This window comes from Lathamus discolor, chromosome W, assembly GCF_037157495.1.
Source record: "Lathamus discolor isolate bLatDis1 chromosome W, bLatDis1.hap1, whole genome shotgun sequence".
In the NCBI taxonomy this organism is placed as follows: Eukaryota; Metazoa; Chordata; class Aves; order Psittaciformes; family Psittacidae; genus Lathamus; species Lathamus discolor.
In genome coordinates this window covers 20,899,929-20,922,109 of record NC_088908.1, presented here as the reverse complement: position 1 = coordinate 20,922,109, position 22,181 = coordinate 20,899,929, and the positions used below count along the sequence as shown (strand labels likewise).

Here is a 22,181-nt window from a genome sequence, read left to right as displayed (position 1 = left end):
CAACACTCAAAAACTAATTGGAATATAAGTCCCCATGTGCTTCATTTAAGATACACCACTAAACAAGAAAGCAGCTTTATTCTGAAGCTTAATTTTCTATCATATTTTAAGAAAGATCAAGAATCATCAAGCAATGTACTAACCTGTAGATGAAAATAAGAATGGATACCTCTAACAAAGCTTCAATTCACATGAAAGGTGTGCCTTTACTGATGACTTCTTTGCACAGACTGCTATACTTATTTTCTCTCCCTGGTATATTCTGTAAGAAGTCCTGTAAACTCTGTATGTAGAGCAACATATAAAATGGGCATATCTTGCCATTTTCTGACCATCAGCAACAACTCTATATTATGCCAATAAAATCCACAATGTTGGGAAGCCCTGTTTTGACTCATCCTCATTCTCAAGATCTTTTCACTACTCCATTTCCCCCCTCAAATTACACACCACAGTCAATCATTAGTACTGAAGACCTGGCTACACCCTAGGAAGACCTCTCACTTGCCTATTCTTGTGATGCCCCCTCCACACACACACTTCTAAATACTGTCTCTTTTGACAATAATTTATGAGACTATCTCAGTGTAATGTATAGCAGAAACTGCTAGCTACTAATTTAAAGGCAATGACTACTACTCACTGAAAATACAAGCTGCATTTTTATTTCTACAAATATTAGAGGCAGTTCAAAATTTTCAGAGATCTTACTGACATCTTACTCTTTAATTTTGTCTTAAATGAATATTTCTGAAGTTGCAACAATGGAACATTTATCATTTTTCACAGTTACAATTCAAATAGGACACAGATTTGATTCTCCCTTGTCCTAAACTTTTAAGTAAATTTGACAAGACTGTTGCATTCATTATTTCTCATGCTGAAAAAAAAGAAAAATCCCACTGCACCAACAGATAAGGTGGGGTTTTTTATCTTTGGGTAGACTTGTGGAAGTCAGGATTGCAGTGCATTCCATCAAACATACTTGGAATCCAGTAAATGAAAAAACAATAGTTTTTCCTCTTCTAGGCAGGTATTTGAAAGTAACTTCCTCCTGAAGGAAATTCCTGAAAGGTGTTGATAGTAAGGCCTATAAGCAGCATTTTAAGAGTACATGTTCTGGCAATAACTTCACATATTTCCAAGATGTCTAATGATGGTTAAGCCTCTGGCAACAAAGGGGCTTACAAACTAAAATACCTAAATATTGAGGTGAAAAGAAACTGAAAAAGAGGAAGCATTCTCCAACAGTTTCATTCTATCACAAACACTAACAGATTTGAACAGGTACACATTGAACATGTACCATATTCTGTTGGATACTTAGACTTCAGACAAAACATCACCCATTACAGAGAGAGTTGTGCCTATTACTGTTGAAGTCAGTCTGAAATATTTCCTATGGGAGAAGGCTTGAGCCATTATATGTCTGAGAACAAAGCTCTTACAAGACTTGCTGATAACAGAATAAATGTTTTTATGGATCATACATTTGTATATGGATCCATTTGTATGGATCATACATTGATCTTCAGATATTACCTTTGGAAATGAACCAAATTTCAGAATGTTCTTTTAGAACAGAGATATATGTAGGCAGATATTGAGTCTAAATCTATGGCCATCTAGTAATTGAGGAAAAAATAACTGACTTTCTGTAGTTGATCTTCTATATTATCAGTAAAAGAACTTTGTCCAAACTCCTTCTATATGGCAAGAATATGTAAAACTTGTGAGATAAAACCAGATTCTCCACTGAATTGGGAAGGTCATTGTATCATTACTGAACAGGAAATACTGATGGCTATCCAGATAGAATAGAATCATAGAATAGTTAGGGTTGGAAAGGACCTTAAGATCATCTAGTTCCAACCCCCCTGCCATGGGCAGGGACACCTCACACTAAACCACGTCACCCAAGGCTTCGTCCAACCTGGTCTTGAACACCACCAGGGAAGGAGAATTCACAACCTCCCTGGGCAACCCTTTCCAGGGCCTCACTACCCTAACAGTAAAGAATTTCTGCTTTCTGCTCTGAATCTCTTCTCCACCCAATCTGTAGCTGTGCCTGGGATTGCTCAGACCCAGGTGTAGGACCTTGCACTTGGCATGGTTAAACTTCATAAGGTTGGCATCAGCCCACCTCATAAGCATGTCAAGGTCCCTCTGGATGGCATTCCTTCCCTCCAGCTTATTAACCGAACCACACATCTTGGTGTCATCAGCAAACTTGCTGAGGGCGCACTCAATCCCACTGTCCATGTCACCGACAAAGACATTGAACAAGACCGGTCCCAGCACCGATCCCTGAGGGACACCACTTGTTACTGGTCTCCAGCCGGACATTGAGTCACTGACCGCAACTCTTTGAATGCGGCCATCCAGCCGCATAATGCCAAACATAGCTGCAAAGCAGGTAACGTCATAGAAAATAAGGTCTCTACAGAGAACACCATCAACACTACCTCCATCATCTTTCAGTAACAGTCATTCTGACCAGCCATGAAAATCCTGAGACCAGTTCTCTGTACTAATTGGTTTATCCTACTGATTCCTAGTGGTAGATGGCACTAAGTATGGAAGAAGTTTTATCTACTACAAATCTTGCAAACACTTTTCTTTCCTGTGACTCTTAACTGATTTATCTTTTATAACGTGAGCAACTATAACACGCATTACATTGACAGTAACTTAGCCTTCTTAAAAATGTAGTTTCAAAAACACTTCTTGCTTTTTTACCATGGAATAGCATCACTTGCTCAGTGACTTGGGTAGTAAACAAATAAGCTTCTGTCCAGGAGATTGCACACATCACTGACATCTAAATCTTACAGTTTCTGTTTCCACACTTTCTAGTTATGCTACAGTACTCTGCACGGAGCTATAAGAGAAAACCTTCCTTACCCTCTCAGGTATGTTTACAGAATAGGTATGAGGTCCTGGGTATGGTAGACAAAGTATACGATAAGACAGAAGTGGAAGAACCTATGCAAGTAGTCTCGCCAAAGTCAGGTCAACCAACCTCTTGCAAAAATAACTGCATTAAGTCTAGTGTTGAGAAGAAACAATGGCAAGTTATGGTCGTCGGTGATTCCCTCCTGAGGGAACAGAAGCACCCATTTGCAAACCACACTGTCTTTTTTCAGAGAAGTTTCCTGCCTCCCTAGGGTCCGAATCAGGGATGACTGACAAACTTAGTACAGCCTTTAGACTATTACCTACTCCTGCTCTTTCATGTGGGTACTAATGATACTGCAAGAAAAAGTCTAAGATCAATCAAAATATTTAAGGGCCCTGGAAAGAATGCTAAAAAGTTCAGGAGCACAGGTAGTGTTTTCCTCAATCCTCCCATTAATGGGGAGAAACTTCAGAAGAAACTGATAAGCTGAAGACATCAATACCTGTCTCCAGGACTAGTGCCTCTGACAGAACTTTGGGGTTTATGACCATGAAAGAGTCTTTTAAACACAAGGTATGCTGGGTCCTAATGGGATCCACCTGTCCCAATGGGGGAAACACCACTTTGCTTATAGGCTGGCAAGACTGACTGAGGGGGCTTTAAATTAGAAACAATGGGGGAAGGGATAACATCAGGAGAGCTGAAGGTAAACCAAGGGTTGGCATGGCACCCCCTGAGAATGGCAATGCTAGTGTGAACATTTATGCTGCTCCTAAGAGCACAGAAGGTTTCATGAGCACATCTGAAATGCTTGTACGCCAACACAAGCAGTATGAGAAGCAAACAGGATGAACTGGAAGCCTTAATCTGTTCCTAGAGTTATGATGCCATTGGTATTAGGGAGATGTGGTGAAATGAGTCTGACAACTGGAGTGCTGGGACAGAGGGCCAAAAGGCTGTTCAGGAGGGATAGGCAGGGCAGGAGAGGTGGAGGTTGTTGCACTATATATAAGACTTCTTTGACTGCACAGCCCTTACAGTTAGGGATGATGTGGTTGAGAGCCTCTGGGTGAGGATTAGAGGGATGGAAAACAAAGGAGACATCACAGTGGGTGCCTACTATCGATCTCCCAGCCAGGATGGCAGCACTAATGAGTTGTGCTACAGGCAATTTAGGAAAAAATCCTAGATCAGTAGCCTTTGTCCCTATGGAAGTTTTCAAATTCCCAGACATCAGTTGGGAATACCATACTGCTCTGATGGGCAAGTTTGGGCAATCACTGAAGTTTGTAGAAGACAACTTTTTGTCACAAGTACTCAGGGAGTGAACTAGGAAAGATGTTCTCCTAGACTTGTTCTTTGTGAATAGAGGAGGACTCATAGGAGATGTGATGGCAGGTGGCTGTCTTGGTCACAGTGAACACAAAATGGTCAAGTTTAAAATTTTCAGCGTAATGAGAAAAAAGGAAAGCAGAGTTGCTACCCTGGATTTTAAGAGAGCAAACTTGAAGCTCTTCAGGAAGCTACTTAGCTGTGTCCCCTGGGAATCTGCTTTTGAGGGTTTAGGGATCCATGAGTGCTGGTCAGTTTTTAAGAACCACCTTTTAAAAGCACAGGAGCAGGCAATCCCATTGCGTCAAAAGTCAAGCAAGCTGAGCAGAAGACCGGGGTAGCTGAATGGGGAACTCCTCATGGAACTTAGGAGAAAAAAAAAAATGGTATGACCTCTGGAAGCGAGGTCAGTCTACACAGGAAGTTTACAGAGCTGTGGTTCACATATGCAGGGAGAAGAAATCAAAGGCCAAACTGAACTAGAGTTGAAACTGGACAGAGTTGTGTCAGAGAAGAAGAAAGGCTTTTTTAAGTATGCTACTCATAGAATGCTTAGGGTTGGAAAGGACCTTAAGATCATCTAGTTCCACACCCCCACCCCCACCCCCCCCATGGACAGGGATGCCTCACACTAGACCATGTTGCCCAAGGCTCTGTCCAGAACACTTTGAACCAATACTTGTTGAAGATGGCCACCTGACAAATAGGAATGAAGAAAAAACAGAGGCATTCAATCCCTTTTTTGCATCAGACTTTTATAATACTGATAGACCTTGGGCTGCCTGGTTCCTCTGAGTCAGAGGACCACAACTGCAGGAGCAGTGACTTTCCATTTGTGGACACTGAATTTGTAAGGGACCAATATGTATCAGCTGAATGTTCGCAAGTCCATGAGGCCTGATGGAATTCATCCCAGAACACTGAAGGAGGTAGTGGATGTTACAGCAGAACCCCTCTCAATCATCTACCAAAGCTCTTGGGAGTCTGGGAAGGTCCCCCTGACTGGAAATTAGCCAAGGTTATTCCAATTTACAAGGCAGCTACATCTGGCTGGCGACTAGTCACCAGCAGTGTTCCTCAGGTCTCAATCCCAGGGCCAGTTCTGGTCATGTTTATCAGTGATCTGGAGGCAGGAGTTGAATGCACCATTAGCAAGTTTGCTGATGATACCAAATTGGGAGGTGCTGTTAACAAGAGGCCTTGCAGAGAGATCTAGATATACTGGAGCATTAGGCAATCATTAATGGCACGAAATTTAACAAATCCAAATACCCATTTCTGCAGCTGGGACAGAGTAACACCAGACACAAATATAACTTGGGAGAGGACTGGCTTGAGAGCAGCCCTGAAGAGAGGGATCTGGGGGTGATGGTTGACAGCAGGCTCAATATGAGCAAGCAGTGTGCCCTGGCAGCCAAGAGGGCAAACTGCATCCTGGGGTGCATCAAACAGTATAACCAACTGGTGAAAAGAGGTGACTAGCTCACTCTATTTAGCACTGGTGCACCCTCACCTCGAGTACTGCGTGCAGTTCTGGGCCCCACAATTTAAGGATGTTAAGGTCCCTGAATACATCCAGGGCAACAAAGGTGGTAAAAGGGCTGGAAGGCATGTCCTATGAGTAGTGGCTAAGGACTCTGGGACTGTCTAGTTTGGAGAGAAGGAGGCTGAGGGGCAACCTCATTGCTAGCTTCCTAAGGAGAGGAAGTAGAGAGGGAGGTGCTGAGTTCTTCTCCCTGGTATCCAGTGACAGGATGTGTGGGAATGTTTCAAAGGTGTGTCGGGGAGATTAAGACTGGACATAAGGAAGCATTTCTTTCTTGAGGGGTTGGTCAAACACTGGAACAGGCTTCCTAGAGAGATGGTCAATACCCCAAGCCTGTTGGTGTTGAAGAGGCATTTGAACAATGCCCTTAATAACATGCTTTAACTTTTGGTCAGCCTTGAAGTGGTCAGGCAGTTGGACTAGATGACCATTGTAGGGGTCACTTCCAACAGAAATATTCTATTCTATTCACATCTTATTTAAACGTTCACAATAATTTCTCTGATCATCTCTGAGCCTCTTCAGAGACCACTCACCTTTTAAAGCTGATTCACCGAAGTCCCACCACTGATCACAATCTTTGTTATGATCCACATAGTTAAAATCCAACTATTAAGATTACCAGGAACTTAGGATTCACAAATTGTAAAGAATTTTAAAGTATTAGCTTTCCACTTGCACAACAATAACTTCAAAAATGTCACTCAAAACAGTATCTCCACATTCCTTTAAATCCCTTGCAGGTAAAGGTTCCCAGATGCTGATAGAAAGTCTTTTACCTATCCTACGGGCTCTTTTGCCAGAAGTATTGTTCCCTATACTTGAAATCTGGAAAAAACCCTATGAGTGAACAAATGAAGACTGATGGCTAATACCTGGTTCATAACACACTGGACAGAAACATCAGGAACATTCAATTGCTATGCCTTTTTAAATCCATAGCAAAATGACTCTTGTGACTCAAGGAACATTATTCAAGCGGATACCAAACTGTTGTTCAGCAAAACTGGATACAGCATTCCAGAAATTTTACTGAAAAAATCTTTTGAAAGAGAGGCTTTAATAAAGGCATATTTTCTACATGTGGATTATTAGACTTCACATCTGAGTAATTATTCTGTAAATAAGTTCTTGAAGGCAGAAGCTGGAGGAGAAGACTACAATACCCATACTGAACTCATACTGATATGTGTTGGAAAAAGTTGAGAACCTGGTGATGACAGATCCTGAGGAACTTCACACACTACTGCCAAATATAAGTTACAATATGTAAATGGAAAAGTCTATTTTTTTTTGTTTGCTTTATTTAATACAATCCTATTTACCACCTTCACATAAATTGAGTGTTTTCATGAAAATGGAATCAGATAAATTCACCCTGGAATGCTGGTTAAATCTATCTCAGAATTTATAATAATTATCTTGAAAATTTGTGCCTACAGCATATTCAAAAAGGGAAACCAAATAATCCATTCAAAAGGTTGGTAAAAGACTGCACAGAGTATTATGTACAGTCTGTGTGATTTAAGTACATACAAGAAAAACAATTTCTCTATAAGGACTGAGATAATAGCAAAGAGATTGTAGTCCAAGGTGATTTTTTTAATGAATAACTATCATCAAATCAAAATAATTTTATTCTGTAAATCTGTCTTATGGATTAAGGAGAACTGAGTGCCATGCCTGGATTTAGCATGGCTTTCTATACAGCTCCCTCATAACAATTTCACTAACAAACTCAGGAAGTATGATCTAGACAAAAATACTGCAAAGATTGCAGTACATCCTACTGCAAAACTGTGTTGAGAGTATCAGTTGTTCTTGGTAAAAATTGATGAACAGAATATAGGTGAACAAGTGTAGCTTTCCAGAGCACTCAAGAATATTAGTGCAAAATATTTGTCATTAATAACTTTTCATGTAACAGAATTAGTATTTTATTAGTCTAAAAATTACTTTAGTCATTAGTCTAAAAATGAGATTTTGGTGTCAAGTGAGAGGCCCACAACTGCTTTTAAAAACAGAATCAAAATTGAGTTTTCTTGACTAATTGGAATAACCTTCTGAAACAACAGAAATTCAGTAAGAAGCAGCATAAACTTTTTATTCATCTGAGAAAAAGCAATTATAACATGAGAGGAAGATAGATAAGCTCTACAGAAAGACAGCAATATGTTTATAACAGCTTGCAACACTAAGTTATCACCAAAGAGCATATTCGCATATGACAAGGTCATCTATGGTACTTCTCTGACTACTCATCCTTCTAAGTCTTCAGAGTTGTAACTATGACTTAAGGCAATACAGCATCAAGACAAACGCAGACCATTTAGAATTCAGATAAAACCAAAGACAATTAAAAGCTCAGAAATAGTTACTTATGTAAAGATGATAGAAAGAACCCATGCTGTTCAGTCTGTAGAAGATTAGATCAGTACAAGGCACAATAACATTCTTTGATATGCAAAGGATTGCTAGAAATAAAATAATAATAAACAATAAGGACAAATTGGTTTTCCTTGCCCACTGGAAAGAAGTGTCATACCTAACTGCAACAAAAATTATTAGGGCTAAGCATTAGGAGAAAAGGTTTCTACCAGTAAGAATTTGAACAGGTTGCATGGCAAGAGTAAGGAAATTCCATTACCGACATTTTAACAAACAAAAGAAAAGATGAAAGTTATTGGGAGTGATACTGATATAGTACATCCAACATAAGGGTAAGAAGATTAGAAGCCCCTAAGCCCTTTCTTGCTGTGTTTACTAAAATCACAATACCTTCCCTCTGGAAATCTTCCCAAGTTTTGTACTAGATATAACAAAATTATTACTTGTTTTGATTAACAGACTATATTGACATTCATTTTCAAAGAGCATAACTTAATATTCAAACTTAAAGGGATAGCATATGAGACAAAGAACAACGTACATTTGGGAGGGTTTTTTAAACAGACTGTATTCACTTTCCATATATTCTTTCAGTAATTTTCAAAGAAAAGTCACACCACTTTCTCCAGAGCTTCAAATGCCTCATGGAAAGACTCAGCTTTGGCTGTTCTAGCTTAGAACTGCTGCATTCAGAAGAATCCTTGCATGGAAAAAAAATAAGATTTGAAGAAAGAAACAAGAATGAATATATGTTTTGGCCCTGTCAGAAAATATCTTTGAATAAATTTCTTCCACGTTTGTTTTGAAGGAGAGAAGGTGAGATGATAATTTTTTTTAACAAGTACCTTTGAGAGCACTGAAGTTTGTACTACAGATTTGAGAAGATTCCTAATTCTTGCCACCCACTATACATTCAAAGACCAAGTGTAGAGGAATCTCTCTGGAGAAGTCCTATAAATCCCTAAGAAAATAAAAGCAATCTTTCCAAATTATTCAGAAAATAATCAAGTACCCATTAAGAATTTCTGGAGAGAATACAACTTATTTCTGGAAAAGAGTGCAAAATTATATACTTTCATAAGGGTTGTTGATATTCCTTACAGTTGTTTTCCAAAGAGTTTATGAAACTGTATGGAAACAGGACTGTAAATACATTAACTCCTCTTTGGAAAGGAATGGACTAAAAACATTGTGAAAGGCTTTCCTTTAATACAAATCTTTAGAAGTCGGCTTAAGTTAAAAAAACAACCAACCAACCAAAAAACCCAAACAATAAAGCAAGCAAACAAACCAACCAACCAACCAAAAAAAAAGATTCCAGAGTAGTGGGAAAGTAGAACAAATTGATAAAGGATTCTGATGAGTAATCGATCTTGGGTAATGGATACACGGGATATTTTGCAAGCTCAACGGAAGTAAAATACTTCATCTTAATTCTTTGTAGATGAATTCATAGAAATGAATTTTCTATGAAAATAGATGTGGTAACAGATGATAGCATGAAAACAGAGCCACTATTCTGTTTGCATAGCTAAAAATATAAAATTTACATTAAAAAGAAAGTATAAAGACCAGCCTAGAACTTGTTGATAAAACTTCAGCTGCAATGATACCTTTACTGGAGCAGAAGTGAGGCAAAAATTTCTGTAACAAAGAAATTTTACACCATCGAATAAGTAAATAACCACCCAAAAGAACAAATGCAACTTCTGCCGTCTCTCAAATATTTGCCTAAGTTGCAAACAACAATTCTTCATTCAGATTCTGTCACAATCAGACAGTCTTAAAGTAATTCAAGGCTGGACTATCACATGCTCCAAGTCTCCAGAAGTTCTTGCTACTTCCATGTCAGAAGTACAGAAATGCAGTCTGTACCCATACTTTGATAACTGCCCTACGTCTCTATATTATATAAGAAAACTTATATATAACATTCTTCCTGTGATCTTTCTCTGGACTGATGATGTCTAGTGCCATTCCTTTTGTCCTCCTAAACAAATATTTTGCTTATTTTCTTTATCAAAATTTGCAATTTGTCAACCAAGCCTTCAAGGACTAATGAGAGTAGCAACAAAAAAGCTCAGCATAGATATTTGCAGTTTGCTCATCACTGGAAAATTTATCAGCATAACCAATTGCTTTCACTCCAAATCATAGGCCAAAAACTCAAGGATCATGTATTATAAGTAACACTGTAATTATCCACACCTCTTCAATACATTTCTAAAATGCAAGATTAGAGGAAATAAATGTCTGGCAAGATTCCTGAAGCATCAAGAACAGGTTCTCTCAGTCAGGGTTCATTAATTTCTTTAAGAAGGCAAAATGGTAGCACCATTAGTAACAGTATTTCATTTGACTGCTTTATCAATGAAAAAAAGTAAAATTAACAGAGGTAAATAAATCAAAAAGCTTCTCTTGCACTTTTTCAGCCCCTCTAATGCTGAAACTTTACAATCTGAATTGTACAATCAGATTTTTTTCAGAAAAAATCTGAAAAGGTACCTTAAAAATGGGTTCCAAAACAAGCAATTGAAAAAGCAGCAACTTTAACAAAAAAAAAATTCAAGTATTCTTCTGAGTGGCAATCACATATTTGAATGGAAGCAATGTAGCTGTTAAACTGATAAGCTCAAAAAACATGTATTGTGTGTACTGAGTTAAAAGAAAAACACAGTCTTTGCCATTTAGAGAAGTCTTTCAAGTCCTTTAGCACAAGACCTCCTAAAATATTGATGCTGTTGGCATACTATAGAAGTACTTCTCACTTGCATTTGAGCCACATTTCTTCTATCACTAACACAGTATATGCCTACAGAAGATAAATCACAGATATCATTTAGCAGTCACAGGAACATAGGATAACTCAGTTAAGAAGGGACCTCAGGAGTCGATCCTCATGGTCAAAGCAGGGTGAGCAAAGCCATATTATGCAGGGCTTTACCCACCCTGGTCTTGAAAACCTCCAAGGATAGAAAATGCACAGATTCTCTGGGCTTTTCCAATGCTCAACTGTCCTGATAGTGAAAAAGTTGTTCCTTATACCTAGTCAGAACCTCTCATTTCAAATTAAGTCCGCTGTCTCGCATCCTTCCTCCACAACACTATGAAAAGCCTGACTCAAGACTTCCTGATAATCTCCTCATACCTATGAGGAGACTGTTCTAAGGTCTTGTCCTGCCCCGCTTCCAAGATTTCTTTTATCCAGGCTGCACAAGCCCAATACCCTCACTTTCTCTAGTCTTACCCATCTCCTGTTCTCCCTCCCCACCTAACCTAACCATCCAAAAAGACTTAATTTTACTTCAGGGCTAAAGAGAAGAAAGTACTGTTTCATCTTTTTACTATTGCCATGTAAATACATAAGTACCGAAAACCTAGATTAGCAGGAATATGCCCAAATCCCTACCTTGCTAAATCTGGTATATCTCAGTTGTTACTTCTTTGGGATAATATTAAAATCATCAGTATGCATTCCAGATTTTAGCTTAAAGAATTATTTTCCCAGTTGACTGACAGTTCACCCTATTCCTTCTCCACAGCTAATGCTTTCAGGGTTCATTTACGCTAGATATATTGTGTTCATTGAAGTACTTTCCATGTTCTTAAAATCTGATGATTGCAATCAAGACAATTACATACTTGTAATGCTGCCTTTAAACCATTTTTTATGTAGAGCAACCGAAACCACTGTTATAAAGAATTTAATCCTCATAATGGAAAATATTTAAAATTCTTCTGTCCTCTATGAATTTGAGCTTTGTTTTGAAGTATGATTAGTCATTTTTTAGACCTTTGTAAATTTCTTCTGGATCAGGGCTCAAAACAATTTCGTATCCAAAACTTAATGACATACTCTTTAGTACTACTGGAATACAGAAGTTAGGAGAACTAACTAAAAACCTCTTAAAATTCACTATTCTTGAAAATTGGGGAAGAAAAAAAAAAATACATTGAGATATATGACCACTAGACTACCTTTAAGGGCTCCATCACTTCCAGCTGGAGAGCAGACTGACTGTGGTGACCTCAAGGAAAAAGATGCAGCATTCCTTATTGAAGGATCGCCATCCTAAAGTGACAATGATAAAAAAATTAACATTATGAACATGAACACTTGATAAAATAAAGACTGAAATCAGTACATATACCGATAAAATGGACTGGATGAAAAAGCATACAAATATTAAAAACATTGATTCATACAAAAATCTTTGTAATTCAGACTATTAGACTACTATATAGGCAACATTACAGAGCACAATCAGCCTTAAGAAGAATCTAGGCCCAGAACACGTACACAAAAATTAATCTATGTATATGTCTTCCAGCTAAATAACTGCTTTCGGTTGACATTAAGATTCCATTTAGAAGGATTTTGTTACATGCACTCATAGTAAAGAGCTGAAAAGCAGAAAGGTGATAGGAGCCTTCCAATATCTGAAGGGAGCCTACAAGGATGCCAGAAAAGGACTCTTCATCAGGGACTGTAGCAATAGGACAAGGGATAATGGGCTTAAACTTAAACAGGGGAGGTTTAGGTTAGATATAAGGAAGAAGTTTGTTATTGTGAGGGTGGTGAGGCACTGGAAGAGGTTGCCCAGAGAAGCTGTGGCTGCCCCATCCCTGGCTGCATTCAAGGCCAGGTTGGACAGGGCCTTGAGCAACCTGGTCTAGTGGAAGATGTCCCTGTCCATGGCAGGGGGGTTGGAACTAGATGATCTTATGGTCTTTTCCAACCCTAACCATTCTATGATTCTATACAATACCAACTGAAAGGAGTATAAAAAATTGATTTTTTTTTTTAATGAACTCACCATTTTTTCATTTAATTTACCCTTAAAAGTTTATTAGAAAGCCATCTTACTTTTACAGTTAAGCAAACTAACACTTTGCATTTATACCCTCCAGCATACACACATCAGGACCAAACAAAATCTATAGCACTCTTACTTCAGCAGCTGACATAATTGGATGGCAACTACACACTCCCTCTAACAATTGGCCAATTACTACATGCATAGCAGTAGACTAGGCACCGTGCATGTTATGCCTTGCGAAGGCACAGTTCACACAGATTAGGGAAAAGGAAAAGAGACTGATATTTATGGACTAAAGGTGCTTACAATGCAGAGTATAAATCCATAAGAAACCAGATTTCATCAGTTTTACCATCTATGAGCACTTATGTCCCGGGTTCATGCTTAAACCATGACAACTTACAAAACAAGTTATTCATTTTTTTCCCCTCCCACAGCAACATGAAGCCAAAACTCATGCTGTGCTAATAATTACACTTATTTTTGCAACAGTGCTTGCAAACAGACTTGTTGCCTCACATGAGGAAAGCCTCATGTGTAAAGAAATCTAATATTCAGATTCAATGCAATAAAAAGAACTATACATTAAGCTTACATGTGCTTTATTGAAAGTCAAAATTAATGTACAAGTTACTTGTTCATTTAATACACTGAAATCATGGAGCTGATATTTTTCAAACCTGACTTACCTTTGAATTGAAATAAATCTCAAAAAAGCTCCAAAAATATTTGGTGGTGGTGGATCTTAGTAACTTTTTAACATATATGCTTTATTAGGACAGGAGAGGTTTTCTACTTATAACTGTCAAGGCAAAAGTACCTTTTCTTAACTAAACAGACTAGGTAGATGATCTTTCAGGTACACATGCCATTCCTACCGTAGCTGATGTTTTCAGAAGTGCTCATTTACTGTTTCCTAGTTCAGAACTTCATTAAATGGTGAACTGAAAGCATGAATTTTTGTTCTATGAATGTTCTCAAGTTTATAAAAAAATTGTGCTTAAATTGAGTATATGTGCAGCAAGCATTCAAGGATATACTTCCTGATTCTGTAAAATAACATAATGCAAGTATACAATATCCTATAGCTATTCATAATTTTTAAAGCAAATAAATCCTAAAACTAAGAAAAAGACTAAACAATAAAGCTTTTAAGATTTACGATTTAATAATCCTCATTCATAACTATCTGTGCCAAACGCCATGCTGCTTCTAAAGAGGTTGCGAGATTACAATTAAGCTTATTATACATACACAGATGCAAAACTTTAATTAATCCAAATTCTTCAAACTCTTTTCTGCATGATAACTACTAAAATCAGCTTTTAAAGCTATAATTACCTTTTACCTTTAGTATTTCTCTAATTAAACCAAACAGTGATGGTATGTTTTATGTTTTCATAGTCTGTCAGTTTTGAATGAGTTTCATTTATAAATTCTCACAAACTAGGATGCTGTTGCATTGCTTGGATCACAAAATTAGGGTTGAATATATTTAACTACTTCCTCTTTGAACATTGTGAAATAAATTATCCTAATATTAAAGTTTTCCAAATATCTTAACAAAATGAAGATTCCCTTGAAAATGTACCTTTAACATAGTTGGGGGTTTATACATACACTTAATGCTAAGAACAGCTTATTTTAAAGAATTTGCATTGCTGAAGCACAGATTAAGAAAAACATCTGATGAATGTGTTTTATGATAAATATCTTCATTACAAAGCTCTCTTCTTAGTTATTATTTTAATCAGCATAATTCTTGCATTAAAAAAAAAACTAAAATAAAAAAAAAATTCTCTTAGAGTTCTAGTGTATTAATCCTGGTAAGGTATTTAGGGAGCCTGATGTTAATAGTACACTTGTTGAATACAACACTTTTTTGTTTCCATGAGTTAAGTGGAAAACAAGAGTTGCCTGGTTTTTGTAAGCTAAATAAAATGCACACACCCAAAGACACCAAAGGTGGCTTCTGCTTGCCACCAGGTTTTGATGAAGTTTTGTAACTACTGTTATGCCTACTGTTGTAGGCATCACTATGACCACACTGTTCAAAGAGCTAAAGTCAAAAAATGAAAATGAAACTTAATCCCAACATGCTTCATCCACAGTATGAGATGCTCATTAAGAAGAAAATTAAGAACTTCAAAACTGTGGGAGAAAGTTGTTTTGGGGTTTTTTTTCCTTTATATTTAAGATTCCAACAAGAATTTCTCCCACATGAACTAAAATCAATGGGGGAAAATGTCTTACAAAGAATACAGGCCATAAAAGCACATAATAGACCAGTAAGAAAAAACATCAAAAGGAATTTTGCCTTTGACAACACTACTATATTACCCAATAGGTTATTCCAATATGTCAAGTCTAATTGACAGTTGTGGGAATCTTCAGAAAGACAAGTTAACTATACACCTATATAGAATCTAGTATTGTTTGCATCAAGATACTGCTACAGTAACTGCAGAGACACTCTACCATTTCTTTAAAATAAACTCACATATGAGTACAAATTTTTACTTTTCAAAATTTCACAAGAATCAATGCTACAAACAGTTCCAAGGAAAGAGCGATGTAGAAAAAATTAACACACATTAAAGTTGCACAGTTGAGTGCACACATCTGAAACATTTTCAGGGGTTTTATTCATCAACAACATAGTAAAATATCTGACTTCTAAGGCAGCTAAACACATACTTGCTTTTTCATCATAAACTGATCGAGGTAACATACGTCACTACTTAGCCTGTGCACCATCTGTAGGTAGTCTTCATTTGAGCCATGTCTAGAATTATCAGCATGATGATTAGCTGAATTTCCAGACAATTGACTTGAAACATTATTTTCATGAAGATTTCTCATCCCAGCTGTGGCAATGGGACCTGACACTGAAGCTGAAATACAAAATAAAAGTGAATAAAATATACTGATATATTCACACAGTCATTAACACTAAAATATTTCACAGAAAACACAATAATAGTGAATATTAATAAGCTGGATGCAAGAGATTTGGAATCTGAATAAGGATACAACTTTCTTGATTGAATACTTTTGCCACAAATACCTCGAATAAAATTAGATATCTAAGAATTGAATTTCCAAGAGGATTTAAAACCTAAACTGCATGTACAATTAGCCAAGCTTCCCTCCACATCTACACTAATCATATCCTTATAGGTTATAGAAAACTTTATTTTCCTCTGTATAAATTGTATTGACTAGTACTTTAGTAACTTCCACGGTATTCATGAGACACACAACGTTACATACAGAATAGCTATATAAATTCTAAGCACATTCCTAAACTTCAAGAACAGATAATTTGAAAGAATCCAGTGAGGATTCTACTTAAAAAAAAATTTAAAAAAAGACTCTTTTTAGAAAAGGGAAGAACAAAGAAATCCATTATTTCTGAAGGTCATCTTTGTCAGTTAGTACATACCTTGAGCTTAATTCTAGCCAACTTAGTCTAGTCTACACTACAAAGGTTTGGTAAGGCTAAAAAAGCTCACAGCAAAACTTATGCTGCACTGGCAAAAATTAGGTTTTTACTAGTACAGATAAACAATTGCCATAACAAATAAAAGGGGTTTTGTTCTGATTTTTCTGTTCTCATTTATGCATAACAAGTATAAAAAAATCAGTGTACGTAGGGGAGAAGGGGAGGAGCAGTTTAACATGAACATGTGTTTTACTATTTCTTCTTCTCCTCCCCCTCCTTCCCCCCCCCCTTTTTTTTTTTAATAAAGTATATACTAGCACTCTGTATAGTCAGGAAAGCAAAACTTAAACATACCGAAAAAAGTCCCTACCAACTCAAAGATTTGCATAAAGCACATAACTCCTTCAAAGAAATTAGAGAGTTGTAAAACATGCACATGAAAGTAAAGCTAACATAAGATAGAAGAATAAAACAAAGATCACAGGCTTACTTTGCTGCATCTGAGGATGTGGTGTATAACTTGGAGGATGTGAATATGGCATGTATCCTGCAGGACTTTGAGGAGCATATGGACTAGGCACTGGACTGTTCTGTGGTGCCAAAAATCTATTACCAGAGCTTGTCTGTGGTGACACAAACCGGCTAAAAAAGTTTTAAAAAGTTGGAAAAGAAAATTTAGACAAATTTATATTTCTTTTGGAAAATTATACATTTGGAACATTATAACTTTTGTAAGAGACAAAATTCCAATGCAGTCAAGAAACCCCTTCAAAAGTAGTATTTTAAACTAACAATACCTTCCCAACTTCCATTATTACTTAAGAGCCACAGCTTGGGTACTCCATTAGTAAAAGCGAAGAATAGAATAAAAAGCATTCATAAAACCTCTACCAGGGAAAGGAAACAGTCACAGAAATATTTATTAAAATAAGATAATAAGATCTGCAGATTTACTAAAACAAGATATGTTTCCAAAAATTAGTCCTAGAAGTTTGAATGAAAGTGACAGCTAAGGTTTAATTATCACATAACTAGCTCACTAGGATTAACAATAAATATGATTTTTCCAGTAAGATTTCAAAGAACTGCATCTGACAGAACTATGCTGGTAAGATGTTGGAATGTGATAGGCAGTTAGGTAGGACCTGACCCAAAGTCCAGTGAATACAACTTACTTATATTCTTATATGAGCTTTCAAAATAAAAATAAACCAAATAAATAGTTCAGAAAATACAACACATGCTTTCACAACCCTCAGTTCTAGATAGCAAATCTATGAAGGCAAGCTTCTATAGAAAGAAAGAGCAAAGTATACAACAAAGATTTTGCAAGGATTTTGAGAAGACTTAGCACATTGTAATATTCACAATTCAAAAAAACCTTCTTCAGTATCACTTTTATATCTAAAAGTAATGTACTGGGGTTTTTGTGCAGATACAGAGCATTTAATTTCCAAAACAATTTTTATATCAAATAACTGGAGATTAAATCTGTTAAAGCCCAGTAACTGGGCTGAAACTACATGCAGAACTCTTTCTTCTATTCTGGAGTGCTTTATTATATTAACAAAGTCCTGGATTATAGGCACATGGTACTTGCTGACAAAGTTTGAAAAAAAAAACAAACCAACAAACCCCAACCCAAAAAAAAACCCAAAAACCAACCGGGCTTAACCTCCTCTGAGCAGCCTTGCATATAACTGTTACAGCAGTACTCCATGTTTTTAAAAGCTTTCTTTCCTTCCCTCCTGTCACATTACTACTGTTACACGTGCCAGAACACACAGCCTCTTCTATCCTCCTGCCACCAGTTTCAGTCTCTGCCCCAGGTAGAGAACAGCTGGAAGGGTGGCAGGAGGCAGGAAAATCCTTTAAGCAGGAAAGAAAGTTAAGAAACTTTGCCAAAATGATTGGAGGGAGAGAGAATGGGGAATCATGACTAGTCAGAATACTAAGATTAACTCACTAACAAAAAGATGTTTCTTTGCTAGCTGAAGAAACTCAGCCTACTGTCAGATAAATGTAAAATCTGTCTTGAAAATTAACATTTTCCATTCACATACTTGCAACAATAATTGACTGCTACTGTAGGAAGAATTTGCAGATTGCTGCCCATCCCACCCCATTTAAAAAGAAAGTTACCTGGAAGGGCTATGTGAGATAGTGGTTTGTTGATAACTGGAAGATGCAGGACTACCTCGCACAGAATTCTGAGAAATATTAAACTGTGACATCATCATCCCTATTAAGAAGAAGGCATCATTACTTTACATGCATTTCCTTTTTATCAAGGAAATCTCTAATTTCAGAAATTATTACATACAAAGAGATTATAAACTTTACAGCCATTAACATCATCTACCTACAATTGCTAGGAAGCATTAAAAAAAAAAAAAATCAATTCTCTATATGAGCTTTCAAAATAAAAATAAACCAGTTCAGAAAATACAACACATGCTTTCACAACCCTCAGTTCTAGATAGCAAATCTATGAAGGTAAGCTTCCATAGAAAGAAAGAGCAAAGTATACAACATAAAGATTTTGCAAGGATTTTGAGAAGACTTAGCACATTGTAATATTCACAATTCAGAAAAAACTTCTTCAGTATCACTTTTATATCTAAAAGTAATGTACTGGGTTTTTTGTGCAGACACAGAGCATTTAATTTCCAAAGCAATTATTATATCAAATAACTGGAGATTAAATCTGTTAAAGCCCAGTAACTGGGCTGAAACTACATGCAGAACTCTTTCTTGTACTCTGGAGTGCTTTATTATATTAACAAAGTCCTGGATTATAGGCACATGGTACTTGCTGACAAAGTTTGAACCCATTACCCCTTGTCCTATCACTACAGTCCCTAGTGAAGAGTCCCTCTCCAGCATCCTTGTAGGCCCCCTTCAGATAGTGGAAGGCTTCTATGAGGTCTTCATGCAGCCTTCTCCAGGCTGAACAGCCCCAAAATGGGGTACACTATCTAGATTTTAACTGAAAAAAGAAAATAAAAAAGCCCAAACACCCCACAGTCTTCCCCCCCCCAAACAAATCAAAAAAAAACAAAAACAAAACCACAAAACCACAGAAACACCACCTCCGAATAAAAAAAATCCCACAATGTATACCCCCAAAACCACAACAGTGTCTCCAAAGTTTCCAGACAGATAACAAGTCTGCCTACTAAAGATTTAGTAAAGAAGGAGGAAAAGTTTGCCCCAAACTTTTAGTCTGAAAAGAGTTTAAAACCAGCCTGTGGACATTAACATTAAAATGGTTTCTTGTACATTTTTTGTTACATTGTTGTCATATCACCAAACAGCACATTTATGGCTCCAATGCTCATTTCCATACCTTAAAATACTGTCGTGGTTTAAACCCAACCACAAACCTCTTTTGCTCACTCCCCCCCTTCTTGCCCTCCCCCTGCTCCTGGAGGGACGGAGAGGAGAATTGAAAAGAATGCAACTCCCACAGGTTGAGATAAGAACAGTTTAGTAACTAAGGTATAACACAAACCACTACTGCTACCACCAATAATAATAATGATAAAGGAAATAACAAGAGGAAAGAATACAACACCTCAACACCAGCCGACCGATAACTCACCCCACTCCCCCCAGCCAAGCACCGACCGATACCTCCTCCAACCCTGCATCCCTCTAGCCCTTCTGGGTCACTCTAAGTTACATCCTGGGCATGACGTGCTGTGGTATGGAATACCTCTTTGGCTAGTTTGGGTCAGGTGTCCTGTCTCTGCTTCCTCCCGGCCTCCCTCGTCCCCAGCAGAGCATGAGACTCACAGAGTCCTTGGCCAGAATAAACATTCGAGCAGCAACTGAAAACATCGGCGTTATCACCACTGTTCCAAGGCCAAAAGATCAAAACACAGCACTGTACTAGCTCCTAAGAAGGAGAAAAATGACTGCTGCTGCTCAACCCAGGACAAATACTTAAGAATTTCTTTTAAATGCAGCTTTAGTTTTGATTGTTGGTAATGTTCAGTTTTATCAAAACATTATCCTAGGAATAAAATTTCTAGAATGAGTTTCCTTAACATATACTCCCAATCTTGATTATTTTTTATTTTTCCTGGAAAAAAGTGTACTTCTAAATTCACTTTAGTATTCCTACTAAATAAGAAACAACTCACTATGTAAAAACACAGCTCACGATCACAGGAAAAGTACTGTATGATTAAACTTTATTACAGCATCATGCATGCTGTGCCTGGTAAAATCTTGGAGCACATTCTCCTGGACAGCATGCTAAGGCACATGAAAAACAAGGTGCTTGGTGACAGCCAGCATGGCTTCACTAAGAGGAAATCCTGCCTGACCAATTTGGTGGCCTTCTATGATGGGGATACAGAATTGATGGATAAGGGTAAAGCAGTTGATGTCATCTACCTGGACTTGTGCAAAGCGTTTGACACTGTCCCACATGACATCCTTCTCTCTAAATTGGGGAGATATCAATTTGATGGATGGACCACTCGGTGGATAAAGAACTGGCTGGACGGCCGCACACAAAGAGTTGTGGTCAATGGCTCAATGTCTGGCTGGAGACCAGTAACTAGTGGTGTCCCTCAGGGATCGGTGTTGGGACCGGTCTTGTTTAACATCTTCGTCGCTGACATGGACAGTGGGACTGAGTGCGCCCTCAGCAAGTTTGCCGATGACACCAAGCTGTGTGGTTCAGTTGATATGCTGGAGGGAAGGAATGCCATCCAGAGGGACCTTGACACGCTTGTGAGGTGGGCTGATGCCAACCTTATGAAGTTCAACCACGACAAGTGCAAGGTCCTACACCTGGGTCAGAGCAATCCCAGGCACAGCTTCAGATTGGGCAAAGAAGAGATTCAGAGCAGCCCTGCAGAGAAGGACTTGGGGGTGCTGGTCAATGAGAAAATGAACATGAGACTGCAGTGTGCGCTCACAGCCCAGAAAGCCAACCGTATCCTGGGCTGCATCAAAAGGAGCGTGACCAGCAGGTCGAAAGAGGTGATCCTGTCCCTCTACTCTGCCCTCATGAGACCTCACCTGGAGTATTGTGTGCAGTTCTGGTGTCCTCAACATAAAAAGGACATGGAACTGCTGGAACAAGTCCAGAGGAGGGCCACGAGGATGATCAGGGGACTGGAGCACCTCCTGTATGAAGACAGGCTGAGGAAGTTGGGGCTGTTCAGCCTGGAGAAGAGAAGGCTGTGTGGGGACCTAATAGCAGCCTTCCAGTACCTGAAGGGGGCCTATAGGGATGCTGGGGAGGGACTCTTCGTCAGGGACTGTAGTGACAGGATGAGGTGTAACGGGTTAAAACTTAAACAGGGGAAGTTTAAATTGGATATAAGGAGGAAATTCTTTCCTGTTAGGGAGGTGAGACACTGGAATCGGTTGCCCAGGGAGGTTGTGAGTGCTCCATCCCTGGCGGTGTTCAAGGCCAGGTTGGATGAAGCCTTGTGTGGGATGGTTTAGTGTGAGGTGTCCCTGTCCATAGCAGGGGGGTTGGAACTAGATGATCTTGAGTCCTTTCCAACCCTAACTATTCTATGATTCTATGATTCTATGCTTAAGCTAGGACTGCTCACTAACAGGTGATTTTTCAGTTATATTGAAAGCATATGTCTACAAAATTTTTCCCTTTTACAGGCATATGTGCACTTGAATTCTTATATAAGTGAAGGAATTGGCATTTATGGAAAGATGCATAAGATTTTAATCCTCAAAAAGTCACAAGTTGTGGTAAATAATTTAAAG

The 22,181-nt window shown here is 38.0% G+C and overlaps 1 protein-coding gene across 4 annotated transcripts in view; it reads right to left on the bottom strand.

The window, feature by feature from the left end:
- LOC136004505 (nipped-B-like protein) overlaps positions 1 to 22,181 on the bottom strand; it is a 198,838-nt gene that overhangs the window by 115,323 nt on the left and 61,334 nt on the right. For all 4 annotated transcript variants that reach the window (XM_065661044.1, XM_065661047.1, XM_065661046.1 and 1 more), the window contains exons 5-8: positions 18,573 to 18,672; positions 16,921 to 17,072; positions 15,719 to 15,879; positions 12,144 to 12,237 (exon numbers count right to left, since the gene is read on the bottom strand). In XM_065661044.1, the coding sequence (XP_065517116.1) occupies positions 12,144 to 12,237; positions 15,719 to 15,879; positions 16,921 to 17,072; positions 18,573 to 18,672 (507 nt within the window). The remainder of the gene's footprint in view (positions 1 to 12,143; positions 12,238 to 15,718; positions 15,880 to 16,920; positions 17,073 to 18,572; positions 18,673 to 22,181) is intronic.